Source organism: Calonectris borealis, chromosome 1 (assembly GCF_964195595.1).
Source record: "Calonectris borealis chromosome 1, bCalBor7.hap1.2, whole genome shotgun sequence".
NCBI classification, from domain to species: Eukaryota; Metazoa; Chordata; class Aves; order Procellariiformes; family Procellariidae; genus Calonectris; species Calonectris borealis.
In genome coordinates, this window is record NC_134312.1 from 189,366,322 (window position 1) to 189,380,714 (window position 14,393).

General features: G+C 39.1%; 1 protein-coding gene across 1 annotated transcript in view; it reads left to right on the forward strand.

Moving 5' to 3' along the window:
- Positions 1 to 13,922, forward strand: part of RB1 (RB transcriptional corepressor 1) — an 80,076-nt gene extending 66,154 nt beyond the window's left edge. Inside the window, exons 18-27 of the mRNA XM_075142225.1 lie at positions 6,725 to 6,843; positions 7,267 to 7,412; positions 8,105 to 8,250; positions 8,821 to 8,925; positions 9,946 to 10,059; positions 10,150 to 10,316; positions 11,238 to 11,268; positions 11,616 to 11,758; positions 12,196 to 12,245; positions 13,495 to 13,922. Coding sequence (XP_074998326.1) covers positions 6,725 to 6,843; positions 7,267 to 7,412; positions 8,105 to 8,250; positions 8,821 to 8,925; positions 9,946 to 10,059; positions 10,150 to 10,316; positions 11,238 to 11,268; positions 11,616 to 11,758; positions 12,196 to 12,245; positions 13,495 to 13,568 — 1,095 coding nt within the window. The 3' untranslated portion in view covers positions 13,569 to 13,922. The remainder of the gene's footprint in view (positions 1 to 6,724; positions 6,844 to 7,266; positions 7,413 to 8,104; positions 8,251 to 8,820; positions 8,926 to 9,945; positions 10,060 to 10,149; positions 10,317 to 11,237; positions 11,269 to 11,615; positions 11,759 to 12,195; positions 12,246 to 13,494) is intronic.
- Positions 13,923 to 14,393: the final 471 nt, after the last annotated feature.

The window sequence follows — 14,393 nt, forward strand, 5'->3', positions numbered from 1 at the left end:
TTTTGAACATACCAATAGTATTAGTCACTATCTTAACACAGAAGGTCTATCTTCTTTATAGTTAAATTTTAAAAACTGGAGAAAAAAATTGAAGTTGCTGGAATCCCTGCGTTGTCTTTAAATTTGTTTTACTTTTTAGTTAAGCTTGACTTTGTTGCTGCTGATTTTAAAAGCACCTATCACCCCGAATATCTCATTGTGCCTGATAACTGTTTGTCTTGCTGTGATATGCTTCTTGAGTTTTTTTTCATCTGTCCCCACACCTTCCTGTAATTTCTGGGGAAGACATGTGTGGTGGGCCTCAGAAGTTTGATGGCTGTTTTCACATGCATCCTTCTCCATTGCTAGGAAGTATATTTTGATGATGCTCTTGTATCCTGCAGTGAGGTGGCCCCATGGACCTTTGCTGAGAGATCCTGTAAAACATAGATCATTGGTTAATATAAAACCATCTGGTGAAGAGCAATTTTGGGAGTAGAGGGGTTGAAAATTGTGGTTTTGATTGTTCTGAAATAATTTCTGAATTCTACCAAGATTTGACAGGTTTCTCCAGAGGCTTTTGAGGAAGGCTAGATTATTGCAAAACTGCAAAGAGAATGGATTTGCAGCATTATTTAGAGCAACTCAAGTCTACGATGCATATCCACGCTGTGGTGACCTGGCTTACTTTCTCTGACTGAAGGGATTTGGACTCCTTTTTTATTAGGCCTTCAAATAACTTTTGATAGGAAATCTCCATTTCTCCCATTAGAGATGCTTGATTTCATATTAGTATATATGTATATACACTAGAGACCGCCTAAATCAGTTCCACATTTCCACAATGGTACCAGAGCAGAGAGCAGTTGTTTTTTTTTTTTGGTGCAATAGCTATTTTGTTTTATAAGAAACTGGAGCGTGAGAGAACTGAACCTGAAAACTCCTAACAGGCTTGAGGCTAGGATACCCACTTTCTCGTCAGCTGCTCACGTGCTTTGTGTCACAGACTTCAAATAATCAGTTTTCGTGATTTGTATGTGTATCAGTCACTTCCTCCATAGTTTATGACTTTCTAAGCCTCTTGTGTGAGGAGGAAAAACCTCTCAAATGACCAGAACTGATTAAGAATCACTGTTTCTTTTCTGCTTTTTTTTTTTCCCCTGCATATTGCACATTTGGATAAAAGGAGATCCTCACAAAGCTTGATGACAGTATTACTTGATTTTAAATGCTGGAGGTCAGTAAGGTAGGAATAGGACTTGTATTAAACATACATTTACTCTAAGGAGTTAAAAGCAGATCTGACGGTATTCTTATATGAATTAAACCATTAACACTGCAGTTGTTAATGTTTTTCTTTATCATTTTTGTAAGAACAAGCCCTAATAGGATCATAATTTATATAACACAACTCATACGTTTGAAATTAAAACATGATCCTTAATCTTGCTGTTTTTTCATGGTAAATGCTATTTAATGGTAAGTAATAGTAAATGCTACCATGACTGACGTATATTTTGTTTTGGCAGGCCTAAATTATTTCAGAAATCTGAATACTAATTTTCATATGAAGCTTCTGAAAGTACAATTGCAAGCAAAAGTCAACTATCTGGCCGTGCAATTTTGTCATGGGAAAGGGGAATGGAAATTGCTTGCGCTGATCCAGTCCTTGCACTTCCATTCCAAAGCTGTCAGTTCTAAATCAGCTTTGTTTGCCTTGTAAAATCACAGCCACCTTTTAGCATATTATGAAGAAGAACATTTCTTAACATTATGTATTGTATTTACTGATTCAATAATTTGAGGTGGTATTGATTATAAAAAAACCAAAACAAACAAACAAACAAAACCCCCAAAAATAGCCCCAAGGGAGCTTGGCATTGAGATATACATATAGTTTAGTGATAAACACTGCATTAAAATTTGTGGACAAATAACTAAAACCTGAAAATCGATTAGGGAATTATTATAAAGAATGAAAACATAAAGCAATAGAAAACGAAGACAAAAGCAGTTTGTAAAGTACTGCGAACTGCTAGTTAGCACTGCTGAGAGTAAAGCTGCTCAGGGACTTCCTCTGTAGTCAGTGGACTACACCCAAACCCCAGGGTAGCTGTTATCCATATTTAAGGATTTAGGTCTTTTGTTTAATCTTTTCATGGAAACCAAAGTCCAGTTAAACATGTTGTTGGGACAGAGCTGATGTAAAGATCAGGAAGCTGGGAAGCACCTGTGTGTCCTGTAGTTTCATCATAGCCAAATAAAGATCAGTCAACAAGAAATTCTGCCTGTTTTGTCCATAAAAGGAGCTTTCAGATTGGGGAAAAATCACTGCGGATGCTTGCGATGCAGGTGTTGCTACAGGGAAGCATCCTGCAGAGGCTCACTTAATGAAGTCCAGCTTAATTCACAGAATTTAGCATTGCAGAGTTATAGTTAGCCCTGGGTAGTGTGAGAGGGGGCTGAGTCAAATTTCAGTCTTATTCTTTGTGCTGGTGCCAGTGGCCGTTTGACCCTGAGAAATTTTAGGCCTTAATTGCTTTCTCCTTTTTCGCTCTCATAAAATGGGGCTTCTCTAGCCATCGCAGAGAAGTCTCAAATGAAAAGCAGCATTTCACTTAACTAGTAAAATTTATTCTGTGGCTGCATCTAGTAACATTAATCACTTACTGAGCATTAAATTAAAGTAAAAGCTGTGCAAAACTCCTTTCATGTGAAAGGAATGCATTGGAGGTGACCTGTTGACCTGAAATGCTGCTTAAAAGCTTTAAAAAGCAATATAAAATTTGTAAAAGATAGCGAGAATAATGTTGCTTTAGAAACAAGTTACTGATAAACATTCCTGTTTGATAAAGCTGGACCTGAGGGTTAAAGTTCTTTTGTGACTATTACTTAGAGGACTGGTAATTGTCTGGTTAATGATGTTATATTTTGCTCATTCAAGTGAGAGGTAGATTGCTGAATATCAAGTAGTGGGACTGAAGCTGAACAGAGTTTGCCCTGACTCCCTGCAAGTTGCAGAATGCGAATGCGCTTCAAGTTCACTAAATAGAAGTCTTTTCATGTTTAAATATAAAGAAAGGAGGCAAGGTTGTAGTTAAATCCATCAGTTTTGCAGGGTGGGGGGTAGATGTGTTTGAGAAAACTCACCTCTGCGTATTTCTACATTATGGCATACTCTGTTTTTTTTTTGTGAGGCATCAGTCTCATCAGTGTAGCACCTACTTCTCTTCTCCAACTACGTGGCTGTGCATTTGGAAAGCTGCCAGCGAGAGTGGTAGGGGTCCCTGGGGAATGAGCACAGCAGGCTTCGTCTAAAGTCCTCTCAGCTATAAGGTGGAAACTGTGATCAGCACAACGCCCACCTTAAATTTCACCAGGTCTGAAAACTAAATAACCTTTTCCTGCTCATGCAACCGCAGCGTTAACAACGTTTCTGCAGTCAGGGTAAGCAACCCAGCTGTGGTTTGCCCAAGGGCACACGTTGAGCCAGTGCTTTCTCACATCCCACCATTGCTGATGCTGGCTGGGCTGCGCTGCTGGGGGCCAGCTGGGTGACAACACCCCATTTATCTTGACACATTTTTAACCATAGTGTCAATTAGTATTTGTGGGAGCCAAAAAAGGTGTATTGGATTCGCTGCATGTTGCTACTTGGTCTCTGTAAGTAGATGTTTCTACACAAAGAATATCCTCTTCCTAACTTGTGCTGGTTTTGGCTGGAATAGAGTTTTGGAATTTTCTTCATAGTAGCTAGTATAAGGCTGTGTTTTGGATTTGTGCTGGAAACAGTGTTGATAACACAGGGACGTTTTAGCTATTGCTGAGCAGTGCTTACACAGAGTCAAGGCCTTTTCTGCCTCTCACCCCACCCCACCAGCGAGCAGGCTGGGGGTGCACAAGAAGCTGGGAGGGGACACGGCTGGGACAGCTGACCCCAACTGACCAAAGGGATACCCATACCATGTGACGTCATGCTCAGCATAAAAAGCTGGGGGAAGAAGAAGGAAGGGGGGGACGTTTGGAATGATGGCGTTTGTCTTCCCAAGTCACCGCTACGCGTGATGGAGCCCTGCTTCCCTGGAGATGGCTGAACACCTGCCTGCCGATGGGAAGCAGTGAATGGATTCCTTGTTTTGCTTTGCTTGTCTGCGCGGCTTTTGCTTTCCCTATCAAACTGTCTTTATCTCAACCCACGAGTTTTCTCACTTTTACTCTTCCGATTCTCTCCCCCATCCCACTGGGGGGGAGTGAGTGAACGGCTGGGTGGGGCTTAGTTCCTGGCTGGGGTTAAACCACAACATAACTGTAGTTCATCTAAGTGATGGAAAGCAGCAGTAGGTTTCATAAATTCCTGCGCGGTAAAGTTTTGCATGGCAATCGGCTGATGGAAGAGGTTGTTGTCAGTAAATGCAGGACACCTCATACTCCCTGTTTTCTGCTCTTTCCTGCTTTGCTCCCAACTTCTGTGGCGTTGCTGCCCTGTCTTTTCTTAATGCCTGTTCTGGCTTCGCTTGTGATTCTCTGCAGAGCTGACTTAAGTCTGTTTTTTAACTTTCTGCTAGTTTAGCGCATTGAATTGACTTATGCGGAGGTTGACTGATTATCATGGCTGGCAAGTAGAAGAGGAGGAGTGGAAATGATGCAAAAGTAGGCAGGTCCCTTCCATAGGTAGCAAGCTGCTGTGTCCCCTCACCTTACCTAATGAAATCACACTCTGTGTAGTGAAAATTGGAGCAGGGTTGAGAGAGGACCTGGAACTGCTGGTCTCAGGTGCTAGCTTCAAAAATATTAACTTTTGAACTTTTGCTTCTGTTTCTTGACCTCTCATTCCCCTTTATCAACCTCCTTTTCCTCTGATGCTTCATTGAAAACAATACTTTCTCAGTCATTAATAGCTAAGATGCGAAATGAATGAAATGGGATTCATTCTTAGTCAAGGAATCAAGAGATGTTTCGGCAATGAATTAGTGATTGCTCTGGGAAAGAAACTTGGATTCTTCAAAGCACAGTGAAACGCTGATGGGAGTAATAAAAAGGAAGAGGCCCAGTGGCCGGAAGAATGAGAAATGGAGAAGATCGTGTCTCTGCATTTCCAGCAAGGGCAGCGCTGAAAGAAACAAGTGGGAAGTGCGTGCACTCCTAAGTCCAGGGAGAGATGTTGCAAACCAGCCCAAGAGCTGATCTGGTTGAGAAATGATGGAGAAATAACTATGTGGTTATGAGTCAGTGACTGATGTTTTTCTGTTATGGATGAAACAACTCCAATATTGCCAAAATCATATTTTAAAAATTACATAATGTGAAAAATTGTAAATCTCAAGTCACTCTTGTCTCGTTGCTCTGAATTTTTAGTTGATGCAGTTCAGAAGAAAAGTGTTCTTTTTTTAGAAATAAGGCTAAATGAGGAAAGTCTTAATGCTAGTTTTAATTCTAGTAAATCTAGTCTCATTTTACTAGGCCTTTTCTTATTCCCTTAGCCAGGTGATGCAGCTTGCTTTACATGCGTGCTGTGCTCCTGGTTGTTATTGTCATCTGTGCCATCATATTTTAATATTAGTAACACGCATTTGTAGGACCAAATAGACCTTGGACAATCAGGCAACGCATTATGTACAAAGTGTTGAGCTGATTGACTTTACTGCTGTCTTTTGGGGGATCATTTGGAGGAAAATGCCAAATGTCATTCCATTCCCAGTCTTATGGACACTGCTTTCCCCCCAAGAAGGCAGATATTTGCTAATCAGATGTTCTTCTGTTGCTTCTGGAGTTCTGATGCTGCACTGTTGGAAGGCAACATTGTGCTCAAGGATGACTTTAAAGAAAATAAACAGAAGCCAGCAACCCTGTGTTTTCAAAATTAATTATAAATACAGTACCAAAATATTTTCCCATGCAGTCTCGCTGTTTCAGCATAATTGTACTCTGTACATGACACACAAGCAGCAAAAACCTGAGATTTTGTTTCTGCAAGACTGCTGCTAATTACTAATGTCAGCAGTAGTACTAATGTTGCTTCAGCCAGAACCTTCTCCATTCCACTTACATCCTCTGTGCATCACCTCCTACCTCAAGCTCTTAGTAGGTTCAGAGGTATTCCAGCTGCCTTGCCTAAAGTACTGATAACTGACCTAAAATCAAAATGGTTTTTCTTTTTGGGCGTGAGGGCAGAGACTTAATGTGAGTGACTATAACTCTTGCCAGAGGTAGCTCTGGAACATGTTACTATAGAGGTCTGAATAGTGCCCAGTGCACTTAGATGAGTTATGACTGTGTTCTGTATATTATTGTGTGTAAAATATTGGGTAGATACTGTAGCAGAAATGGATTGCCACTAGATACAGCAGTAACTTTTAGTCACTGATGTGTTGTTTTTTTTTTTTTCTGGGAATGTGAGCTTTTATGTATTTTCTTGTATTGATTGCTCTTCTTTTCAGGAATGACTATTTAATAGGAAGTAATAAAAGACTCTAGAATATAACTATGTCTCAATTCTGCAGTTAGCCTGTATCTAATGGACTGCTATTGAAACAGAAAAAGTGTTTGGTGTATTTAATAGTTAAAATTTGTCAGTTAAATAGTTAAAATTTATCTGGCAAAGTATGAGTGTTCTGAAGTATTTCAAAGCATTAATCTTCTGTTTAGGATCATACATTGGGAGTTGTTTTTAGAGAAGAAGGAACAAAATCCGTCCAGTGTGGTTGTCTATTCTCAGTATAATATACTGTTACTGTCATTTTTCTAGGGGTCACCTCTGTTCGATCTTATCAAGCAGTCAAAAGAACGAGAAGGCCAAACTGATCAGCCTGAGCCCACTTCCACTCTCAATCTGCCTCTCCAACATAATCACACTGCAGCAGATCTGTAAGTGACATGTATGCTTGAAGTCTAGTAAAATGTGAAGTTAATATTGCCCTTAATATTTAAATCCACTTGTATCCTGTTTTCATACTTGTTAGGCTTGGTACTTAGGTTATGTTGAACTGTTATGCTGCTTATTATACATGTAAATTTAGCTAAATCAAATTCTGAAATTTTTTTTTCCAAGCCCTATCAGACTAGTAATTGCAAACTGTTTTCTTACTTGTCTAGGAATAAATAAGTCCCTTTATCAGGTATTTAATCAATAACTTGAATTTTTAATTTCTGATATGGGAATAACAGGTTACAGTAGCAATTCATTTCTTCTAATGGGGGAAGAGTGAAGAGTTCCCGCAAGTATTATTCATATAAAATTGTTCCGTTATCCTGTGATATTGAAGTGCTTAATATATGTTGAATCTCCAGCTATCTTTCTCCTGTGAGATCTCCTAAGAAGAAAGCATCTGGACCTCCTCCAAGTGCTGCTTCCACTCCAGATGCTCAGCCAGCTGTGACCCCTCAAACACAGAAACCACAGAAATCTACCTCCCTCTCTCTGTTCTACAAAAAAGGTTTGTTGCTTCTGTACATGCTGAAATTGCAGTTATCTCTTGTTATTTGTCCTTTTTGGGTTTTGGAGCTCAACATTTCTTAATTAAAAGATTATAATAGCACCTGTAGTAAACACCACTGCTGCCGTTGGAAGAAATAGTAAAACAATGCCAGCAGGTTAATGCATGCACTCTACACATTGCAAGTTCGAACTGAAAACTTATCTACTGATTGTAAGAATGGCTATATGGGCTCAGATGGAGGGTTCTTCTATCTTTTTCCAGCAGTGACCATAAATAGATGTCACAGGAAGCTTAAGAACTGGGCAAGCATATATGGTGCTTCCCCTGAATGCTTTCCCAAGCTTTGACTGTTTCCAGTTCGGCAGTTTTCCTGAGCCTTTTGCGATGTGTCCGCTTAGTAACTCTCAGTAGATTTGTGTTCCAAGTGCTTGTTCAGACTCTTTTTGAATCAACACAGACATACGTGTGCAGCACTGTTTGGTGTGGACTTCCATGTGTCCACTACCCGTTGTATGAAGAATCTTTTCCATTTGTTTTGAACCTGGCTTCTACTACCTTCATTTGATGGCTCGTAGTTCTTGTAGTGGGAGATGGTGAACGTTCAATTGCTATCCATCCTCCATGCTCCTTTTATTTTGTATACCCCTGTTATTACCATTTCAGTTTATTTTTCTTCTCTCTTTTTTAAGTTTATCTACTGGCCTATCTTCGACTACATACCTTGTTCTTTCGGCTTCTCTCTGAACATCCTGACCTGGAACCCTTGATCTGGACCCTCTTCCAGCACACACTGCAAAATGAGTATGAACTTATGAGAGACAGGCACTTGGACCAGGTAACGTTAACAAAAAAGTTTTAAAAAGTTTAAAAAGACTCTCCTGAACAAAATGTTCCTTATACATTCTTTAGCCATTATAAATTGTAATCCGAGTTTTTATTTCTCTATTGATCACTCAAAGGAGAAATTAATTTAGAGTGAAGTCTTATCTTCTCAGTTTTTTAAGTACTGGCAGTTACTTACTCTGGGATCTTCAAATATCATTTACAGCTATTTTCAAAATAATGAAGACACCAAATTTTCTAATAATTTGCATAAGAAAATACTGATTTTCTTTGGGAAGACAACATGTGTGGCTGATAAATGTTTTGTTATTCTACCCTAAAATTGCAGCATGTGAAACGAGTTTGAAAAGATAATATCAGATCCAATTAGTTGATTGTCATACAGAAATGGAGGGAACAGTAGTTGACTTATATTCTGGAAGTTCTTATGAAGTTGAGTTGCATGCTAGTTTACAGAGCACAATCAGTAATAGAAAGCTCATCAATTGATTTTTTAACTTGAAATGAAGAAGCTGAATTCATTTTCTGCATTTCTAGTTGTCTTGTCTTGTTTCTTTAATAGATCATGATGTGTTCCATGTATGGCATATGCAAAGTAAAGAATGTAGATCTTAGATTTAAAATAATAGTTTCGGCATACAAGGAGCTTCCCAACACAAATCAAGAGGTATGGAAATTCTTTAGTGTTATCCCTCCATAAAAATGTTATAAACTAATTGTTTCTCTCTGTTTGTCTAAAACAAACAAAAAACCCCCTACATTTGAACATGCAAAAGAAAACTTCTGCTTCACTACATCTCCGTTTTATGGAGGAGAGAACTGGCTCTAATACTAAATGTCTCTTTAAACATCTTGCCCAGATAGTTTGTGTGAGGTAACTCCTCAGAAAGCAAACGTTCATTCCACTTTTTTACTTCAGGTCTAGTGCTAATAGGATTTTCAAAGACAACCCAAGTTCTCTTAAGAGTTACCTAACTTAGCATTAAGGGGAGATAAGCAGATAACTTTCTGTAGAAGTTTTCAATAGAAATAAGGTATCAAATAGATATGTATGGTTATATATCAAACAGGTATGTATGTATTAAGGTTGCAGGCTTAATTCTGACACTAAGAAGTTCCTTTCTTTGTAAGGGCCTCATTGTACTTAAATCTTTGCACAAAATGATAATGAAATCAATAGAAAATCAAACAAACAATCAAACAGTTAATTGAACTGTCGGCATCCTTATAGCAGCAGAATTTCTCATAGTGTATTTGTGCATCTTGGCTAAACTCCAGACTTTTGTCTCCAAGCCTAAAGAACTATTTTTTCCACATCAGGTCGGTAATGATTTTTTGAGCCTTGCCAGGTGTGCACAGTAGCAAAGCCTTTTTTTGACAATTGTATGTGTGCAAGTAAATGGAGCTTAAATTTGGAAAAAATTGTTAAAGTACTGATGAACTGCGTTCGCACTAAGGGGCTGTGGCAGTTAAGTAGGTGCCTCTACTGATGTTCATACATATTTGGAAAAAGGAAACAATTTAAACCAGTTCTAAATAGTAGTTATAATGGCTTGCATACGATACACATGCCATCTTAGCTTGTATCTAACACAGATTTTTTGAATGGTTTTATGAGTTTGTCAAATGTAAATTTGTCTTTTTTTTTTTTTTTGTTTGCTGTGTATGATTTTCTCACCCTATGTAGACTTTCAAACGTGTTCTTATCAGAGAAGAACAGTATGACTCCATTATAGTCTTCTACAACTTAGTGTTTATGCAGAAGCTGAAAACAAACATTTTGCAGTATGCCTCCAACAGGGTAAGCGGCTAGTTGTGTTAAATATTAATTATTTAATAGAATAGGAATAGGTAGACAATAAAACCTATGATTATTTTATTATCTTTATAGCCTCCCACTCTGTCACCTATCCCACACATTCCTCGCAGCCCTTACCAGTTTTCCAACTCTCCTCGGCGTGTCCCTGCTGGCAATAACATCTACATCTCACCCTTGAAGAGCCCATATAAATTCTCCGATGGGTTTCAGTCGCCCACAAAGATGACTCCAAGGTCTAGGTAGGTTGTTGACAAGCATTTCTTTGACTAAATTAAAGGTATTTGGGGGATTTTAGTGGAGGCAAATTAGAAAACCGCACAGTCTAGTTTGTCAATACTCTGTGGTTGTTATCTCTTTTCTGGTTAAAAGTTTGTGTCCTGTATTTGGAATCTTTATTCATGTTTGAGCACTTTTCTGTTTCAGTTGAGTCAGTGTGCTCAAGGAGTTTGGTTTTTTTTTCCTTTTTTTTTTTTAGAATAGTCACACCCAGGAGGGGTTTTCTGAGCTAGTTGCTTAAATGTAGTTGGCTTTGACTCTGGATCACACTCCTGAAAAATATAGATGAGCTTTGTACACTTGTTTAAAGAGAAAATACTTTTTTGGAACAAAATGGTTCAGAGTATTTAGTTGACCGAGCAGAACATTTTGAACTGTTGGTCACTAGTTCTTAGCAGACGAGGATGACAGCAAATATGCAAGTCTCCAGTGGGTTTTTCAAACTAGGATCAAGTGAGTCCCATTGCACCTGGCCCACTGGGTACAAAAGTTAAAATATTATTGTATATTTTAGGTTGAAGTCCTGCATGATTTTGATTAGCAAACACTACAGGTAATGTTGAAAGGATGATTATCTGGATGCCCAGCACTGAAGTGTCTTCCTGCTGATCAGGGACGGACTGCGGGGGCCTCTGATTCTTTCAAGCCACAGTTTCTTTTCTGTCTGTATGGTGCGGTTGATTTGGCGATTCAGCATTCACTGGCCCGAAGGGAAATGTGCATGGTCTCAACACAGTGAAATGCAGTCTGGGTTTGCACTGTTAATGCAGAGAGAGAGGAAGAGACTTTGTTGATGTTCTATACTAAGCTGTGCAAATTAGTGGATGCATCTATCATTGTTAAATGTAGCTTAATCTTAAACACTTCTCTTCTTCATTTGGCAGAATTCTGGTGTCGATTGGTGAATCATTTGGGGTGAGTTTTAAAATTTTTAATGTCTGGTCTTGAATGCATGTAACTTTTGGAGGAATGGGGTAGCCTGCTGGCACCTGTAGAACGGGCCAGTGAGTGTCTCTAATTTAATGTAGTGTTTTATGGAATCTGTAAGCACAAAGATTACAGGGGTGTCTTGTTAACTCCTTTCAAATATCCAGACTTCTCTTTAAAATATTTTGCATTTTATGTTAGTTGCTTTGAAAGAAGATAGAGTTCTTAAACTGGAGAGTTTTAGAACTCCTAATTTTTTTTAGTGGATAATCTGGAAAGTTTGAGTAGCTTCAGGATTTACTGGCAATTCTTTCCTTATTTTTTCGTAATTTCAGACTTCTGAAAAGTTTCAAAAAATAAACCAGATGGTGTGCAACAGTGACTGCCAGCTAAAACGCAGCGCAGAAGTAAGCGCTGCTCCTAAGCCACTGAAGAGGCTGCGCTTTGATATAGAAGGGCAAGACGAAGCAGATGGAAGGTAAGGGATTGTTCTCAGCTTTTCAGTAAACTTATGTGCATTTGGTTCTCGGGGACAGACATCCTAACTTCTGTTAATTTGTGAACTTTAGTAAATATATTAAATGAGAGATGGTAGCATAATACTTCTCAATTAGATGCTTTGATGTCAGAAGCAAGAATTTATTTGGTGCCTATACATCCAGCATCTCAGTGTTACTGCTGAGTGCTAAACCATGCTGTCGTCTTTAGTCAGTCTTTTAAAAAACAACCCCCAAATTTTTTAGACATAAGAGAAATCAAGCAACTCTTGAGTTTAGTGTGGAGGAAAAAAGAATTTGCATCTTTGTAAGAGAAGGCAGTAGCATGAAATGAACTAACCTTGATTTAAAGTTAGGTTATGAGGATAAAAAGTTTTTTTTTTAAACTTCCACTTTATCATATGCTTTCTGTCTGCAGCAAACACCTACCCCAGGAGTCCAAGTTCCAACAAAAGCTTGCAGAAATGAGTGAGTATTATTTTTTCATTAACTGCACAGCACTGAGTGCCTTGGATAAAACCGTTTATGCCCACAGCAATAATGTCATTTCGGTAACTTGCTTAGTTTTTTGTACTTGCTCCATTTAATCTTGAAAATGCAGATTATAAAATGGAAATCCTCAAAAGCCTTTTAGAGGATATTAAATGACACAGCAGCATAGAAGATGCGGTATTACATGTAAATAAGAAAATGAGCATGACACATTCTTCCTAAACACTAGAATTCTTGAAATGGAATTAAATGCTTGCCAAGATTTTCCCACTTGTTCCAGTGACAGACCTTTGGCTGAGAGCTAGCGGGTAGGAATCAGTAGTAATTGCAGCAGCATTTAGTTGACCAGAACACCTTTTTAGGCGATTACAGTATAGTAAAGGAAAATTATACACACAGGAAAATGGTATGTAATTTTGTATGTTGCTTTGCTGTCTTTTATACTAAAATGCCTGAGACTTTTTCTTCTACTGTGGATCAGTGTTTCTTTCAGATTTTACGGGATCACTTTTCTGTTTTTCAAATGAAACTCACATCTAGCTCATGAAAAGCAAAACAGCCCCGTCCCCACATCTGAGTTGTATTTTCCACTCCCAAGAAGGAACACACTTGGTCTGACCAGGCATTCTCACTCTCTGGTGGACTCTGAGCTCTGCAGCTGAGCGGATTTGCCCGTTAAAAATTCTTACCTAGGAAGTGTTTGCTCATCAAGATAGGTATGAGTACGGATCTAGGCACCTTTTGTTTATTTTAGGATAGGGGAAATGTTGCAGTGTTTACTTGTGGCAGAGGTTAAGAAGGGATGTGCTGTCTCACGTCCAGTTGTGTTAGTGTGCGTCGCTGGGGGGGAAGGCATCTCCTCTGCAGGCTGGCTGTGGGATGCGGGGACTGCTCAGCCCATAGCATCCGCCTGGCGACAAGACGAGATCCCCGCGTGATGCAGTCCATCTGCCCGCCTCCAGGATGAAAACAGGCAAAGTGAGGGTACAGAAGCAACGAGAACTTCGGTGAATGGGTGAAATGGATTTAAGATGTGTGAGATTGAGCAGGAATTGCTGAAGCAACTCAGAATTACGTGTTTACTTTTAAAATGTGGGATTTGTTTTATTTAGAATAGTGTAATTCAATTCCTTGTGCCATTACCAATTTTTAAAATAAATAATCATGTCTGAAGTAATTCTGAAGAAAGCATTTAATTTCATTCTTTTTTTTTTTTTTTTTAAAGCATCTACTCGAACAAGAATGCAAAAGCAGAAACTGAATGATGGAAATGATACCTCAGCCAGTGAAGAAAAGTGAGACTCTTCTCAGGACCAGGGGCTGCACTGCAGGCCCTCTTACCTTGTTTTTGTTTTACAGCCTTCATTAATTGAGTTGCTTTTTTAGTTGCTTTTTATTCCAAACTGCTAGTTGAAAGCATTTGGACTTTTTAAATTTTTAAATGTTTTTCATGATACTTTGCCTTATGATGTAGCATATATACAACATAAGCCACTAAATTTAATTTATGTATTTTTTTGAGGATTTTAAAAACAGACTTGGAAGGTGTCTTAGTTTCCTATTGCAACATTACTGATTTAAGCCAATTCAGTCTACTTGGATTGAATTCAGTTTCTCTCCTTTCAAGATAAATAAAATAGCTTTTAAAAGATTTATAGTTGGTAATTTTCTTTTATTAGATGAGAAGGCGCCTTCATATGGTAATGATGTCCTGCTGTATCACACTTCCACCATGATTCTGCAGCTGGTACAAGCAGAGGTCACTCCATCTCCAGTGATTCCCTGCGGGTGCAGAGGTCCAGATAGCTGCGCTGTCGGGCTTGGCGTTACCTTCAGAAGTTTCCACAGGACGTTCTGGACATGTTCTCGCCAGACCTGTTGTGCCAGGGCCCCCACTGGTAACGCTTCTGGCAGACGCAGGCCCGTATCGTGGTCTGGGTCAGTGTCACGGCCCTTGCAGAGGTGCTTGAGGCAGTCCTTCGGAGAAGCTGGTGTCCGCATTTAGAAGCGTCCCCCTCATGTCTCCACCCTGCTTTTCATAATCGATTCTTTTGCCTTCAGAGCTGCTGAAAACAGCCCAAGATGTCAAAACTCCCGTGTAAGCCGCCATGGCTTTCTGGGCCG